The sequence below is a fragment of the Natrix helvetica genome, assembly GCF_964273705.1.
Source record: "Natrix helvetica genome assembly, chromosome: 2".
Taxonomy (NCBI): domain Eukaryota; kingdom Metazoa; phylum Chordata; class Lepidosauria; order Squamata; family Natricidae; genus Natrix; species Natrix helvetica.
The window spans coordinates 232,057,873-232,076,252 of NC_138552.1; the positions used below are offsets into that span (position 1 = coordinate 232,057,873).

General features: G+C 39.8%; 1 protein-coding gene across 2 annotated transcripts in view; it reads left to right on the forward strand.

Moving 5' to 3' along the window:
- The window catches only part of ZFAND3 (zinc finger AN1-type containing 3), a 127,045-nt gene that overhangs the window by 65,149 nt on the left and 43,516 nt on the right, over positions 1 to 18,380 (forward strand). For both annotated transcript variants that reach the window (XM_081940847.1, XM_081940848.1), the window contains exon 4: positions 5,973 to 6,152. In XM_081940847.1, coding sequence (XP_081796973.1) covers positions 5,973 to 6,152 — 180 coding nt within the window. The remainder of the gene's footprint in view (positions 1 to 5,972; positions 6,153 to 18,380) is intronic.

Here is an 18,380-nt window from a genome sequence, read left to right on the forward strand (position 1 = left end):
TGTCTTTACAGTAATTCCAACTATAATAACATAGAACAATTGGAGATTACACAGCAATCAGAAAAGGACTACTAGTTTTGCTAGCATCCATTGGATTATTTATTGCTACACTATGCATGTAGCCGTGCAAAATTTTGATAGATTTCAATAGCAGGCTATTGTTTACCAGGAGAAAGAATGCATCTAAACAGTCTACAATGTTTATTAAAGCTATTGTGTAACTTTCTATAAAATCTTCTGTACAACAAGATTGTCAAGCATGCCTCCTTCAGTATCCAAGAAAGGAAAACCTCAATTCCATTTTAATAGAGATAAAGTACTTTTACTAGATATGAAGTGAAAACAGCTAAAGGAAAGCAAGATCTGAGCCAGAAAGGTGGGAACATATACATATCAAACGTTTACTCAGCACCCTCCCCCCAATTCCCCAACCCATTGTCCAATCTGCAACTCCCTAAGGTGTCATGTGGGGTGCATCTTCAAACAGCCTCATCAAGTTGGTATGCGGAATGGTTGGCCTTGACCAAGTCCAAACATCAGTCACCAGCATGTGCAGAAGATGGTGAGAACAAGATTCCTCCAGTACAATATAATTCCCTTCCCTAATACTATGCACCCCCCCCCCCCGTTCCTATGGCAGCCGATAGCAAGCAAGCGTAGCAAGCAAAACAGAGGTTGATAAAGATGCTCAACTAACATTAAATTGATCTTCTGAAAAGGCTTTGCAGTTACCAGGCGTTTCCTAGGTAGTATGCCATTTAATTAGATACAAACTCAACATTATCAAGAACCAGCTTTCATTTATTTTGCAATACAATTTTTTGAAATTGTTTTTTAAAAGATACCCTAGTTTGATCATAGATCATGGACCTTTGAGAGAGGCCATAGGTCAGTGTTGTTTCCAATAGGTTGTCTTTTAGGCTGAATGAAATTATCAAAGATTATTTGCGGAGACAAACCTGTTGGCCAGAAATTAAACTTCAGTAGATTAAAGATTGCTAGCTACCATATTTATTCGAGTATAACGCGCAAAATTTTCTACCAAAAAAAGAAATCAAAGTTTGGGTGCGTGTTATAAACGAGGGCTGGGGTGGGGTGGCAGTGGCGGCCGGTCCATTGAGGGCGCAGGCGAATTGTAAATTCGCACTGCGCCTTTTCCGGGCTGCAGCCGCTCACTGTACGCGAGGGCGAAGAAAAAAAACGTCCCCTCGTCGCGTACAATGGGCGGCCCGAACTGGGGGTGAGAATTCTTATTATCCGCTGTATGGTCGCCGCTTCATTTCCTCGCCTCGCTCACACGTTACGGCATCAGCAATAAAATGGACAGCACAGAAGACGACCTGCTGTCAGACTCAGAAGAAAGCGAAGAAACTGGAGAAACAGATGTTCCTGCCAACTGGGACACTGATGAAAAATTAACTCGAGAAGAATGGGAACTACTCTTTAGTGTATCTGATGATGAATCTGACTTTGAAGCATTTTAAATAAATATTGTTACCGGTAATTTTATTTCGGTATTGTGTTTATACCAGTTTACGTTGTCAATAAATGATTTTTATCATGGCCGCACGTGTTCAACAACGTTTTTTTGTCAATTACAATGCTTGGTGTGAAACAAAATTTTATACCGATTTTTAATCGAAAATTAGGGGTGCGCATTATACATGTGTGCGCGTTATACTCGAATAAATACGGTAAATGAGTCTCCACACTGAGTAAACCAGCCTGCAGCGTGACGGCAGTACTGTGGTTGCATCTGGGCTTGAAAGCACTTCCTTCAGGAACAAGGATAGTATTATTTCAAGGGGAGAATAACTGGAATATGACCCTAACTGAGTTCTGTACAGAAGACTACGCCAATGTCCTGGTTTAATATAGGTTGACAAGAAAAGACCTAAAATTGCTTCCTTTCAATTGTTTATGTATTTATATGATTTCTAAACCCACCCATCTCAACAAGTGATTCTGTTGGTAGAACTGTAAAAAATTTCCTGAGGTATGAAATTGCTAACACTAAATATTTAAAAATGTAAATTGGCCTGCATGATATTTCACTTATTTATCTTGGGGCTTTTGGTTAATAGGATCGATATAGGAAGGAAACTGAGTAAGGGTTCTGTCCAGTAGCTCTGAAAGAAGTACAGTGTCACCTGCATATAATAACACAGATAAACTTTTTCAAAAGTTTGTATAAAAGTTAAAAAGAAAAGGGGAATTAAACAGACATGCTAAATCCCTCCCTGTTGGAAGGTAATAACTGTTTGAGGTTTATAGAAAATTCTTAGAAGTGTTAGCTCATTAATTTGGTATTTTATTTTTCTGTGAATGCGTGCAAGGCCTGTTCTTTATATTACACATAATGAATTCATTTTCTTTTGTTAAGTTGTTAGATGTTCCCTCTTCCTGTCACAACATTAATTCTTTCCAAAAAAAAAAATCACACCTCCAGATATATAGGAGTAAGCAAATATGTGCTAGGAAACTAAATCTCTTAATCAGTTGATATGGAATTTAAATTACTTTTAGGTTTTAGACAAACTAAAATTCATCAATATTGTTATTATTTTAAAAATATCACCACTAAGTAGCTTTTGAAAATATGCTGCTGCTCTGATACTTTTCATGTATTTGAAGTCTGTAATTGTTAACCTGTCTTCTTTCATTTGTTATATTCTAGAAAACCTGTTTCAAAGTATATTTTACATTGTTCTCACTAAAATTCTCCTCTCACTTTTTTGAAGCAAACATTTGAAAGTGTTTTGAACTTAGATTATGAAAATTAGCTGCACTTCAGCTCTAATTGAAACTCAGGTGGTGGTCTAGAGAAATTAATTAAAAATAAAAGACCCATGTTCCTAAATTCTAGAGTTCTCTGTAGACATCTTTAAGGGCATATAAGAGAGGGCTATAAAGTTGCTAGCATTACAAGAGATACTGATTGGGGATTTTTTTATTAAAATAATACTCAATTCCACATGCTCTCTGAATGAAGTATAATTAAATTCTGTATCAATCAGTTCATAAGCCTACTTCTGAGATTTTTCTGTGTGATACCAGCATTGCACTGAAGATTCTTTTAACCTGGAAATCTTGTGGTTTTCCCTACAGTTACCTTCTAATTTGGGGATTTGTTTAAATACTAAATAAATGCAATTGAGTGGTTCTGTACTGATTAAAATTGCTAAGGAGAAGTAAAAGAAAATGAAAATAGGCAAGTCACTGTTGTCATTTATACACATTTTTGCGTATGTGAAGCATGTGGATTTCGAGGAAGGAGGATTCCGCTTGAAAACTCAGTACAGCTCAGTTGCTGGTGCTAGAAACAACAGATAAATATGGACACACCATATTTTTTGGACTATAAGATGCACCTTTTTTCCTCAAAAAAGAGGCTGAAAATCTGGGTGCGTCTTATACACCGAATACAACATTTTTTTTTGCCTCCTGAAGCCCCGCCCCTTCACCAAAATGGCGATACATACCCCTATGGAGGCTTTCAAAGAGCTCCTGGGAGCTGGGGAGGGCAGAAATGAGCAGAAAAGGGCAGTTTTTGCCTCCCCAGCCCCCAGCAGCACTCTATAAGCCTCTATAAGGCTATGCATGCAATTTCTTTGACAAAAATGGGCCTGTTTTCGTGAAAAACGGGCCATTTTTTGCTCTTTTTTTTGCCCCCCCGGAACACTCTGCAAGCCCCCCCCCCCACAAGGCTATTCATGGCTTTTATTAAAAAAAACTGCCCCTTTTCATGAAAAACGGGCCATTTTGGGGAGGTTTGCAGAGTGCAAAAACTGTTTTTTTGTTTGTTTGTTTTTTTGCTTTTGGAAAACTCTTTAACTGATTAATGAGAATTACTTGATCAAGTGCTGTGCTAGCAAAAACATCTACCTATCTAGTGTATTTCTATCTCTATTTCTGTCTCTCTATCCCTCTACCTACCTATATACTCTCTCTCCCTACCTGCCTACTGTATTTCTCTCTCTCTATCTCTCTATCTACCAACCTACCTACTCCCTCTCTCTCTCCCTACCTATCTACTGTATTTCTCTCTATCTCTTCCTATTTCTATTTCTCTCTCTATGCCTCTACCTACCTACCTACCTACACCCTCTGTGTCTGTCTGTCTGTCTGTCTGTCTGTCTGTCTATCTATCTATCTATCTATCTATCTATCTATCTATCTATCTATCTATCTATCTATCTATCTATATACATATATAATTCTCTCTATATATCCCTTTATCTACCTACCTACCTAAGTACTCTCTCTCTCTCTCTATTCCTACCTACCTACTGTATTTCTCTCTCTTTCTCTCCCTCTCTATCCCTCTATCTACCTACCTGCCTACTTTTTTTTAAATTTGCCTCTTCAAAACCTTGGTGTGTCTTATACTCCAGTGCGTCTTATACACTGAAAAATATGCATTTAATATAAGCTGATTTAAGATGCATTTCTCAAATTTACAAGCCAAATTGCCACACAATTTTCTCCCCCCCCCCATTTTTACCCATTTTTTTTCAACGTAGTTCTCTAATAAAGTAATATAAAAGTTTGTATGTGAAAGAAAAAGCACATAAGAGGCTTACAAAGCTTTAACATTTATGATTTTTTGACTTTAAAATAGCACATCCGATGGTATTAGCAATTTTTTTTTTATAATTTTGTTATTTCTCCTTTGATATGGTCTTCAGATTTTATTGCAGGAAAGATAATCCTGAAACAATTTCAATTGAGTTAATTTCTTTTTAAACTAAAATAAACTAAATATAAACTGACACTGGATGTCAGTTTATAGTGATTTTAGTGGACAAGCTAGTAATGAACATTGCCTTAATTCTTTCCTTGTTTTGTCTTTGTTATTTCTGTTGATATAAAAATACATTATTTTAATATATTGTTGCATTCTACTTTTTGAAGACCATGTGTCAGGCGCAACCCAAGAGTGACATACAGTAGAATAGTCCTACCAAAATTCAGTTCTTTATTTGCTTACACCCAATAGATAGAATCTTGACAGACTAAATTTTACTACTCTCATCCCAATAGATGTACCTTGGGACAGGGGTGTCAAACTTGATTTTATTGAGAGCCAGATCAGGGTTGTGTTTAAACTTGGAGGGCAGGGGTGGGCGTGGCCAGGGTGGGCATGGCCAACTCAACGTCACTTATGTCGGGGGCACCTGTGGTGGCCTGAGCACTCTGTCAGCGAAAACTGGCTTCCGAGCTCCATTTTTGGCTGCAAAGGCCACCTGGAACACTCTGCCAGCGAAAATGGAGCTTAGGAGAGCCGCACATTGCCCTCCCATGCTCTGTTTTTGCTGGCAGAGACACTGGGAGCTAGTCCTTCGCTGTTTCCAGGGCGGCCCCAAAGACCAGATCTAAGCACCCTACGGGCTGGATCTATACTCCAGGCCTTGAGTTTGACACCCCTGCCCTGAGAGATCCTAGGGAATGGCTATCCTAACACTTCTCCTTTGATTCTTATTCAGCTCCAGGTTATGATGCCTGTTGTTAATCAGAGCTCCCAGGAGTCTATCAAATTTTGATACACATTTGTGTGTGTACGTACGTACACACAGACACGCATCCATCCATACACCTTTGGATTCTAGAATCACTAATAGAACAATTCATCTTCTTTCAAAACAATTAACTAAAGTAAAACAAACTTCATTGCTACCTTAGAATTTTTTAAAAAAACAGCACTAGTCCCATTTAATGATTTACTACACTGTTATTTCTATTTTTTAAATGCTTGTTAAATATATAAACTGACATTTTTAATGGAATAGTGCCCATTGAATCACCTCACAATATCGTCTTGCAGAGAAAGAAAGAGTTATAACTAGGTTATAACTCTCTAATACATTTACAAGTATCTGCAATTTCTGTGTAAAATATAACATTTTTGTATATTGAATAACGTTGGGTTTTTTTTGGCCTTGTAACACTTCTTTAACTTTGTGTCATTTTAGATTTTCAGAAGAAGCAACCAGATGATGAGTCCACTCCCAGCACAAGTAACAGCCAATCGGATTTGTTCTCTGGAGAAACAAATAGTGACAACAGTAATACCTCTCTATTGACACAGACTGTTAACTCCAACCAGCAACTTTCGACAGAACTGAATGTAACTTCTTTGAGCAAAGAGGAATGTAAGTATACAGTTTGAGAGGAGATTACACTAGGCTGTTCGGGAATTTAAGGATTTTAGTCCTTTAAAGTTAGGGATAGGGAAGAGTTTGAGAATGATTGTGAATTTCTAGCTGAAGAAAAGGGAATCAATGTTTCTTTCTTATTTAGATATACTTGTAAAAAAGCATTTGGTTGCTTGTATATATCCATTTTGGAATACTTCCCAGTTCAATCTGTGAATATAATTTAACTGTTAAAATTATGCTTTAGAAACAGAAGTTTTCATTGTAACATTTCTGCAGATTTTTTTTACAAAAATACAGATGGTACCGTGTGCCATGTATACAATGGGGATAAATACTTCTTGCAAAACAAGCTTTTGGAAGGTCATTTTTGCTCTTTCATTCTGGTAGGTTGATCCACTTCCACTAGACCTTCCCCATTTATATTTAATATAAAATACAAGTCCAGGCCTCAGAGTCTTCTTATTTCTCAAGACTCTAGAAATCTGTGTCAAACGTTCTGGCATGAATATACAGAATAGGCAAATCTATGTGGAGCAAATGATACCTCAGATACCTAGAATGTGAACCAGGAAGAGCTGAATAAGCAATAACTAGTGCTTGGAATTCTACCCAGGAATATGTTAATAATCAATATGGTGTCTGCAATATAGGCGTTATCTTGTTGAACAGCTTTCACCCTTTAGCAGTAAGCCAATGCAGTTGGCACCTGCTGTGGTTTCTTTTTTCTTTTTTTAATAAAATTTTTATTTTCAAACAAACATAATCATGCAAAACATATAACATAAAAAACCTCTTTAACTAGATACAGTGTGTCGATTGGTTATAAAATCTTTCTCCGTCATCACTTGAGCTTTATCAAAAATCACATTGTCAATCAAATATCTTTGTATACATTATTATTGTACTTCATTTGTTTAATTATCACTATTGTTTCACCATTTTAAACAAGGTATTCTAAATATGTATCCATTTATATTATGATGATTCATTATATCATTTTCAATATATCCAATAATAAAGATTCTTTTTGTATCCTATTCTAAATCATTCTATTATTTTAGCATTAATAACATTCTCTAATAATTTTCAATTCCATGTTTTTCCATTATTAGTATCATCAATCTAATATACATTTATACAAATTATTATAATTGTTAAACTTCCATTAAGTATAGCTATTATTACATCCTTTTTATATGAGACATATTAAATTTGAAGTACATTTATATTATGGCATTTCATTACATCATCCTGAAATCATCCAACAATATTACATATTTATATTCTCTTCTATATAGAATTTTTTATAAAAAGGCTTTTCAATATCATCTCCATCATCCTCACTTACAGTTTATAAAATTTCATATTATCAATCTAGTATATATAAATGGTTTATTATCATTATTGATCATTTATTTGACTATAGCTATTATTACTTTATCTTATACATAATACTCAAAGTTTAACTACATTTAACTAAATTTTATTGTGACATTTCATTTCATCATCCTGTATCCTTCCAGAAATAGTGCAGTCCAATATCTCTTGCCATTTGTAGAATCTGTATTCTAAGTGTTTTCTTGATAAGTCTTATGTGGGCTTCTCTTGACAACTTGTTGTTCATTGGATATCTTAAAAGAATTCGAAACCCTCCATCTGTTCCTTTCATCTGCTTGACTTTTGTTATCGCTGGTGCTTCTGCCGAAATTACTCTCATTGTCTCTGCCAAATTTTCTCCCCTATCTTCATCTATGTTTTGACATCTGAGATAGAGTTCCAGTTCATCGATCTCTCCTTTCAGTATTCCACACTTATCATTTCCCTCCACACTCTATTTGCTGTCAATGTCAACACTTTTCTTATCACTTTCTGTAATTTTTTGAACTCTGTCCTCAAATTTCATCATTGTTTTATAAGTATTCTCAATTCTTCCCTCCATACTTTTTGTATTTTGATATTTTGTATTTTGATCTATAAATTCAAGACTCTTTTCAATTCTCTCTGTAATTATTAAGAGTTTTTGAATTTCCTTTAAAGGGGGCAAGTTATTTGGGGAGGCCCTTGACTCTGTTTTAGTTGAGAACAAGGATAAGCGGAAGGTGATACCCATGGTTTCAAGGAAACCGGACCGCAGGTCGTCTTCCTCCCGCAGGCAGGCTTCTCGCCCAGCTGATCCTCCGAACAACAACTCCTCCTTTCAGCGTTCCTACGCTCAAGGGACGGATCGCAATCAGGATCGACAGCCATTTCTGGACAGGGTCCGTCAGCAGCCCTACTCCCGGCCTCCCTTTTGGGGAGGGTTTGGAAACAAGCCCTTCCATCGGAACAAGTGACCACCATCCCAATCCTCCCATTGGGGCGTGGCTCCAACTCTTTGCCACCCAGTGGGAGGAGATTACCACGGATGCATCGGTGCTCCAAACGATTTGGATAGGCCTCACTCTGGAATTCCTCTCCCCCCCTCTGCGCCACTTCATTCGTTGCCCGACTCCCAGATGCCCCACCAAGAGGGGTCTCATGAAGGCAGAGATCCATCACCTCAAAAAGATCAGAGCCATAGAAACAGTTACCCCAGAGCAGGAATGCAGGGGGTTCTATTCCATTCTTTTTCTAGTGCCCAAAATCTCGGGTAGGGTGGGGTGGAGAGCGATACTAGATTTAAAGGAGCTGAACCATTATGTGGCCTACAAAAAGTTCAAAATGCAGTCCCTCCAATCCATCTTGGGCTGCATTCGTCAAGGGGACTTCCTAACATCAATAGACATGAAGGAGGCGTACCTCCACTTCCCCATCAGGCCCGAGCACAGGCTCTACCTAAGATTCTTCTACGCCAGGACCCACTTTCAGTACAGGGCTCTTCCATTCGGCCTGTCATCAGCTCCAAGGACGTTTACGAAGACCCTGTTTGCGGTCGCTGCCCACCTAAGGTTGTGACCTGCCTACAGTGTTACCTAGATGACATCTTAATTCATTCGTCGTTGCAAGCAACACGAGATCTACACATCACCATGCGGACGTTGCGAAGTCACGGTTTTACCATCAACCTCGAAAAGAGCCACCTGACTCCAGTCACCAGGATTCGACACCTGGGGACCGTGATAGACACTTCATCTTTCCAAGTCTTCCTGTCATCGGACCGCATCAAAAGTCTCCGAGAATTGGTCCAAAAGGTTCGCCTCTCCCCAGCACTCGCATTGTTACAATTGCTGGGGAAGATGATCTCGTATCTCTCGATTGTTCCTTGGGCGAGACTCCATACGAGAGATCTGCAATGGTTTCTCCTGCCAAGGCAGAGAGCAAAGACCAGCAATTCACTGGTCAAGATACGTCTACCCACCAAAGTCATTCGTTCTCTCCGATGGTGGCTTTCGCCAGCCCTCCTGAAAGGGACTTACTTCAAGGAACCGCCCAGACTGACCATCACAACCGATGCCAGCCTCTTCGGCTGGGGAGCTCACTTGCACACCCTAGTGGCTCAAGGACAGTGGTCAGCTCGCGATCTCTCTCACAACATCAATTGGTTGGAGCTGAGGGCAGTCAGGCTAGCGCTTCCCAAGTTCCAGCACTGCATCCAACATCACCATGTCCTTGTCCTCACCGACAATGTGGCAACAAAGGTGCACATAAATCGCCAAGGGGGTACCAGGTCTCGGTCCCTTATGACGGAGGTGGAGGCAATTGACCAGTGGGTGGAATGTCACCTACAATCCATTCGGGCGGAGCACATCTCCGGAATGAACAACATCCAGGCGGACTGGCTGAGCCGCACCAGACTAGACAACTCGGAGTGGTGCCTCCATCTGCACCTCTTTCACTAATTATCTCAGAGGTTCGGTCATCCCCTGGTCGACCTGTTTGTCACTCCAGAGAATGCTCAACTCCCCCAATTTTTCACCAGATTCCAATGTTCCCAGGCAGAAGGGGTCAAGCCCTCCAATCCCCCTGGCCTCCGGGGCTGCTCTACGCCTTCCCTCCAGTGGCACTCATTCCCAGACTGATCAGGAAGATTCTGGAGGAGCAGGCAGAGATTCTTGTGGTGGCTCCATACTGGTCCCGACGGACTTGGTTTGCCGATCTGACATGCCTGTCCATCGCACATCCCTGGAGAATTCCTCAGGAGTCTGTCTCTCTCAGCCAGGGAGCGGTTACACATCCAGAGCCCCAGTGGCTCAAGCTAACCATATGGCACTTGAGAGTGACCTCCTGAGAAAAGCCAACTATTCTACCAAGGTGATCAACACCATCCAAGCCTTCTGACGAGCCTCCACCTCGCGGATCTATGATGCCATCTGGACCACCTTTGCTAGCTGGTGCACGACACGCCATCTTCAATCAATAGCCGCTTCCCCCCTCAAATCCTAGATTTTCTACACGACGGCCTTGATAGGGGTCTAGCCGCTAACACCTTACGACGCCAAGTAGCAGCCTTGTCCACGGTGCTCTCCTATGGCAACCATCAGCCACTCAGCAGGCACCCGGAAGTACACAGCTTCCTACGTGGCGCCTTCAACCTGAGTCCCCAGGTTTTTTTTTTTTTTTGAAAAAAAGTTTTATTGGTTTTTTTAAAACATTTATAGGGAAAAGGGTAAATGGAATGGTTACAGATTTTGGCAGTAGCAAGTGTGACAGGGGCCCCCTCCCTCCAGTCTCATAGGTTACATCCATATATCAAGCATTAATCCATAGTCATAAAAGATCAGCATATTAATTCTAGAAGAAAAAATTTTTTCAGTCAGCTTATATTGTTATAATATATAATCTAGATATAATTTCATTATTACTTTCGGTTTGTTTATAACATTGTGGCTTTCTTATTCATTTTTGTGATCTGAGCTTTCTTGGTATTGCCCCTTCTCCCCCTGCTGGCAGAGCTCCGGCCCCTCCCGTGTCCTGTGTGACCATTGTGGTATCTTCTGTTTTTTCTAGGTTCGCTTTGTTTTTTTCCATAAAGGCCTGTGCCTCTATGGGTGTGTTAATTCTGATTCTTTTCTCCTCCCAGAATATCAGCATACCTTCAGGCATCAACCATCTAAACCACACCCCCTTCTGGTATAATTTATTCGCCAATTGCGAATAATTTTTCCTTATCTCCCTAATTTTTTTGGGAATCTGTTTTAGAATGGTTATCTCCCTATCATGGTATGTGAGTGTTTGCCCCCTTTGCACACCCAGAATTTCATCTCTTGTGCTTTTCCTAAGGAATCTAATATGAACCTCCCTGGGCACATTGTGTGTTCTGGCATATACTGAGTTCACTCTATAAGCCAGATCTATCTCCCATTCCATCTGTTGTTTATCTTTGTGTATGTATTCAGCTAAAATATTGGTCATTATGTCCCTTATATTTTCCCCATCTGTTTCTATTACATTTTGAAATCTAAGATAGAAGGACATTCTCTCAAAATCTGTTTTCATTTGTTGGGTATCAAGTTCTTTGTTTCCCCTCTGCAAGGCCTCAACCCCCCCTCTCGCCTCCGCCACCCCACCCTCCACAACGTCCAGTCTCTGTGAGTTCTTATAGATTTGCACTTGATTTTCTTTGATTTCATCCTTCATTTCCCTTAACTGTTTCTTAATTTCCTCTTGGCCCTGTAAAATTTGTTGGAGCATTTGTTGAAAGTCTATCTCTGTAGTCTTGGGTTGCATCAATTCTGTTATCTTTGACTGTGTAGCTGGGCTAGATGTTGCAGATGTTGGAGCAGAAGTAGCAAAACCAGGTTTTCCAGGAGGTGGTCTTTTTGGAGACATGGTTTGGGAAGCAAGGGAATCAATCACTGTAGGGACTGGGCAGCTGGAGAAGGAGAGCAGGCAGACGAGTCCAGGAGACAGAGAATCCAGACAGATGGGAATTTCTTTAGTAACTCTAGCAATAGTTGAAAGTTTTTTTTCTCCAAAGGGTTCAAAGAATCACAATCCACAAGAGATTCCTCTGGGTGGCTCGGAGACAAAGACCGGAAGCCTGAATTTTGAAGGTGGAGTCAAATTTCACAGTTCACAAAGACAACGGAAGTGTGCCATCTTGCCCTGCCAGTTTTGGGCTCAGAGGCATAGCAAACTTTTAAAAGTTCAGAAAATTCTCAGTTCACCCATAAGTTCTGAATCTAAGTCCAAGGAAAGTCACTTTTATAGGGGTGAGGCATCATTAATTGGCTCTCCCCCTCCCTCCTTCCCCTGGGGGCGAGAGCAAAATCTTTTCAAGCCGCTTGTCCAAGGGGGGGGGGGAAATCCCCCTCCCTCTAGCCGCACCTCCAGCAAAAGTCCGAAAGAAACTTTGTTTAAAAAAAAGCTGAAAAGTCCATTAATTCAAAAGAGAGGGAATGGAGAAGGGAAGCCTCTCACCACACCGCCGCTGCTTCATTCAGAAGTGTATTCTCCGATCGGCATGGGGCGAGACGCGCGCACACGGGCGCCCTCCGATACTGCTCCCCGGTGCCTAGAACGAAGCGGAGAAGCCCCCGCCAGCCGCCGCCGACGCCAGGACCCTCCGCAAGCCGTTCCCTCGGCAGGACGCCTCTCCGGGGCGTCCTGTGCCCCCCCAGAAGCGGGGGAAGCCCACCGGGAGAGCGGGAGCAGGCAAAGGCTTGCCTGTCGCCGTAGCCGCCGGAACCGGTTTCCCTGAGTCCCCAGGTTGTCCATTGTTATCCTTCCTGGGATCTTGCCACTGTACTCAGGGTGCTCACTGGCCCTCCCTTTGAGCCATTACGTCATGCGTCCTTACGACACCTGTCTCTTAAAACTGCCTTCCTTGTTGCCATTACTTCAGCCCGCAGGATTTCAGAAATTGCGTCTCTATCGGTCCAGGATGATTTGTGTACCATCTACCCAGACAGAGTTGTCCTCCATCTCAATCCATCGTTTGTACCAAAAATTAACTCATATTTTCACCGTGCCCAGGAGCTTATCCTCCCAGACTTTTGCCCACACCCAAATCCCCCAAGGGAGCGTCATTGGCACACTCTTGATGTTCGAAGGGCAGTCAAGAGGTACGTCAGACGCACAGCTCCCCTTCGCCGGTTGGAGGCCTTGTTTGTCAGTTTTCAACCGACCTCGTTGGGTCGAAAGGTCACCTCATCCACCATTGGGAGATGGATCAAGGCTTGCATCTGCCTGGCCTACGAACAGCAGGGCAGGCCCGTTCCTTCTCGAGTGATGGCACATTCCACACGCAGCATGGCCATGATGGCAGCCTGGGCCACTCAGGCATCGGTCGAGGAGATCTGCAAAGTGGCGACCTGGGTGTCCCCATCATTATTTGTCAGACACTACAAACTGGACAAATTTGCATCCACAGGTGTGACTTTTGGCAGAAGAGTGCTGCAGGCCGTTGTTTCTGAGACGCATTAGGGTTGGGTTATTACTTTTCATTGTTCCCGCCCTTGGACATTTCTTTGCTTGGGTATGTCCCTTGCTTGGACTCTCCAAGCAGCGCACGGGAAAATGATTATTGGCTTACCTGAAGGATCCTTTTCCGTGTGCTGCGGGAGAGTCCAATCCCGCCTTGAAGTTATCTCCTTTCCGTCTGAGTTGTTCTTACTTTTCGTCTGTGGACGTTGCTTGGAAGGATGGAACATTGACATTGACTTGACATTGACTTACCTTTCGGGACCATGCCTTCATTGAAAAACTGAAGATACCGGGAGACCAGGAGGCATGGTCAAGAATTTAAATCCAGTCCATTGGGCAGAAGGACAGAATTTAACCCTTGCTTGCTTGCTTGAATTTTCCCGCAGCACACGGAACAGGACTCTTCAGGTAAGCCAATGGTCATTCTGGTTCGGACTGGTTTGGGTGAATCTGTACTCTGATGATCAGCTGGGAGCGAACCAGTTCGCTCCAACTTTCAGCTGGGCCTGACCACCTACCCCTGCACTATACTGACCTATATTCCCTTTTCTGAAGCCTAGCTGATAGGCACGGCAAAGCAGATTGCCACAACTCAGCTGTTTTGCACTGGGGATGTAGTGGAAGTGTTTTTAAAGCACTGCACACGCTCAGTGAACCAGTTGTTACACCAGTTGAATTCCACCACTGCTCTAACTCCACCACATCTGTCATATCCACTTGATTATGACAGATTCCTCTTAAATGTAAGATAGGAGTCAATTGATTTTTACTCTCCATTCTTTTAGGGTATTGGTCTGCAAGTTCTTTTCTTTTTCCCTTCCATCAATCAACCTCACATTTCTTTTTTTCTTCTTCATTTTCTCTTCTTCCTTGCTCTTCATACATTAGTCGTTCCAACTTAACACATACTACTGTCTCTTTTTATCGTCTTCCCTGTTCATCTGAATCACCCTTCACAGCTAGCTACTCAAACTGGTCAAACCCCCAAATCTGTAAGAGTTTTGGTGTTGGTTTCTTTTGTACACAAAGCAGTACAGGACCCCAAACATTAACTGATGTAATGAGCTTCATTAAAGTAGCAACCCTGGGCAACCATATATTGGTAAAAATAATTTAACCTTCTGACTTTTTCTTTTCACAACTCAGTATTTCTTTTGCCTGCCACATGCATAGAAATATTTGATTAAAATAGCTGTCTGTATATTTGTCTGCAGATATACCAAAGTTAATGATTGCCTACTTCCTAGCCTCTTGCTTTGTTAGACCAAATTGTTACAGTTATGTCAGTTATATTGTAAAGAAACAAAAATGAGAGAAATTATTTTGTAAAAGTGTTAACTCTGAAACTTTTGCATAGTACAGACAATAGATATGAAGCAGCACAAGACAACAACATATGTGAAAATATTATCTATTAAATATTATCTAAAATTCTTGATGGCTTTCTGCTAAAATGACTGTAAGTAAAACAAAGGCTAGATTTACATACAGTTTCAACTCTTTCTCTTTTCCTTCCTTCTACAGTTTTCTTCTGTAGTTCAGATTAGTATCATTTATCAGAGCTAATTATAAAGCATATGGAGCTTTTCTAATTGATAGTTTCAATGTGAAAGTTTCTTTCCCATAATGAAGAATGTCCAAACTGTAAATTATTTTAAATATTAATTTAAGAGCTTTTTCCCTGTTTATTTTGTTTTACGGAAAATTCTATAATGCAAATGTTTATTTCATTGCAATATGTTTCTTAAAATATTAATATTTTTCAGCACAGTACACTTCTTCGTACTATACCGAATAGAGTGCTTCCATTTCAGTAAGAATAGGGACATGTGATCATTAACTTCATTTCTACTAAAGTTTTATTAATTAGTTTAAAAAGATATCATTTTATTAAGCTTTATCCTTCCAAACAAACTTGACAAGGTGATAAATTAAGGTTAATTGTTCTACAAGATATACAGAGAACAGTTGTAACATTTTGCTTATATTGCAATATACAGTATTGTAGTCCTGTTTAAAGGGAATAAATGTAGATTTTTTTTTACTCTCCTTAAGTATCCAAATATTCTTAGAGAAAATTTTGTACTTAAGAAGCAGTTGGACCTGGAAGATATGTATGTCATTGCAATGATACAATAACAAGGAGCCTGTAAAGGTATCAAGGGACCATGAAAGACTTAAGTAGGAAGGTAAAAGATTTAGGAGCACATGTGGTATTTTCATCCATGCTTCCAAATGATGGTCAACATCCAGTGAGGGAATGGAGGAATTCAGAGGAAAACCTCTGGCAGAATGGATGGTGTCATCAAGAAAACTTTGGATTTTTAGACCATGGTCTATAATGTAGACTCTATGCTGTCTACATGATGGGCTTCTGTCAAGAGGTGGGGTCCACCTTATAAGGACTTGAAAGAATGTATTTGAAAGACATGTCACTTGGGTTATCAAAAAAACCTTTAAACTAAATCTGGTGGGGAAAGATGCCAATTTCTAGGACCAAACCCAAAGGGTAAATTCCAAGACATTGAATTTGAAAATGGAAGTGGTGAGAAGGAAGGGGGACTCAGGTATAAAACAGGAGAGATAGCAAGCAAACACAAGGTCAGTCATAAAGGGCTCTGATGTCTACACACTAATGCTCAAACTATGATGAATAAACAAGGAGAACTTGAAGTCCTAGTACATGAGGACAGGTATGATGTTGTCATGGTATAAACATGATAGGATGGAACTTTATGATTGGAATATACAACTAGAAAAGTATAATCAAAAGAAAATAACCCTATAAAAGAGGAGGAGGAGCAGTTTCACTGTGTGTGTTTTTCCTGTGTTATATGGAGAAAAAAGATCAAAAGATGAGAGGGTATGGAAACTTAAAAGAATAGATGGAAGGCATGAGAAATAAAAATAATAAAGTAATATGAAGCAAATAACTGCTATACAAATCTTGTAGGATTCGACACTTAAAAAGAATTATTTAATTAGCATCATTTGAATAAGAGGACCCTAAATAGCCTTAAAAACACAAATTACTAAAAAGAAATTGCTAAAGTTTTTTACACGTGGCTATATATGCAGATTATGAGCAGTATCTCTAAAGGTTTCCATGACAAATTTAGATTCTCTTTCGCTATTTCTTATATGTTTGTGATTCTAATGTATGATCTTTTTCAAAGATTATGTAGCTAAATTGGGCATCTTCCAATTGTACACATTCATGGATAGATTCAGAGTATAGGCGGGTTTCCCAAAGGACAGTCTAGGATTTCTACTTAGCTTGCTGATAGCATCTTCTAAAATGCATCCATTATTTGCTACCAGTTCCTACTGGTATTTTTAAAAATTAGCTATTAAATTCATGTACAATCTTTTGACATTTTGAGTTAAAAGCATATATATCTTTTTAGTGCCATATTTTGAAATGCGCATTTTGCATATTTCAGCTGCCATTTCTTTAGGTATCTTCCGTTAGAGCCTCAGAATTATGTTCCTAAGGATATCTAGGAAGTATTTATAAACAAATATTCAGTTACCATCTAATCTGCATCAATGCTCTTCCTTTATCTCGACTCTGGTTTTTCTGCCAGTACTTAAGAAGAACCATTTGTAAGCCACTCAGAGTCACCATATGTGAGTCGGAGGGCCATATAAATGTGTTTAATAAATTAATAAAACTGTGGATTTGGTACCGTTGATGTCTAACTTTGTAAATTTCCTGTGTATACTTATTTACAATTCCCTAGCTGAAGAAAGCCAGCTGCCATCTAGAATCCCTTTAAAATAATTGAGCCTTTAACTGAATGTTACCCAGCACTGAGGTACCAATATATTTATTGTAAAGGTATGAATCATTTGGCAATACTTTTATAATGTAGTTAACCTTGAAATGAAATTGCTTTTGTTTTGCTACACAAAAGGAGGACAAATCTTAACTTATTGATCTGTTTCATTTTCACATGTCTCTGTGTTAGGCTAAATTAGACTAAAACCTAGTAGCCATAAATAATTTTTATTAACAGGAATATTAGTAGAATGCTGGTTATAGAGGAAAGTTATCTTCCTCCATCATAGTTGGACCAAAAGAAAATAAGTAATGGAAGAGAGAATTGCACCTTTATAAATCTGCTAGTTGCTTATGGGTTTACCTGTCCCATATGGGATTCAATATATGCATAGAATGAAATAGAAGGAAGTGTTATTTCCTGCCCATGGAGCTGTCATCTAGAAAATCACACCTACACAGTGGAAAAGCAGCCTTCCAGTAGAATGAGAAACCTTCACAATGCAGCTTAACACTTTTGTTTCAGACTGAGGCCCATAGTTCTCTTAATTCTATCTCACTCTCCCATTATGGAAAGCAATGGGTTGTTACTTTCTGTGTATTTCTAGATCATGGTCTATAATGTAGATGATGGGCTTCTGTCAAGAGAGGGGGTCCACCTCATAAGGACTTGGAAGAATGTATTTGGAAGACATCTTGCCTGATGGGAGGAAAAATACAGGCAAAAAAATCTACCAATCCTTATCCTGAAATTGTCCTACATTAAGTCCATAAGCTATATTTTGCTAGCCTTATTGCTAAGGAACAGTAAACTTCTTTAACGCACCGCTTCAAGTTCCTGAGTGAGAGGCAGGATGTAAATTTAATTCAAAAATAATTATTTCCTTTGGAGGCAGTGTGATTTATAGCTGCATAATTTTCTACCAGCTCGTTAAGAGGATAAATGTGCATTAACCTGACCATGAGGAGAAACCTTACATTTTATATATGAAATAGTCAATATACAGTTTCAGAGTGCTATTGTTCATGTTCTAATCCATATATTTATTAAAAAGTTGCTTGAACTTGTTTATAAGCAGTGATTTGTATTACTAAGT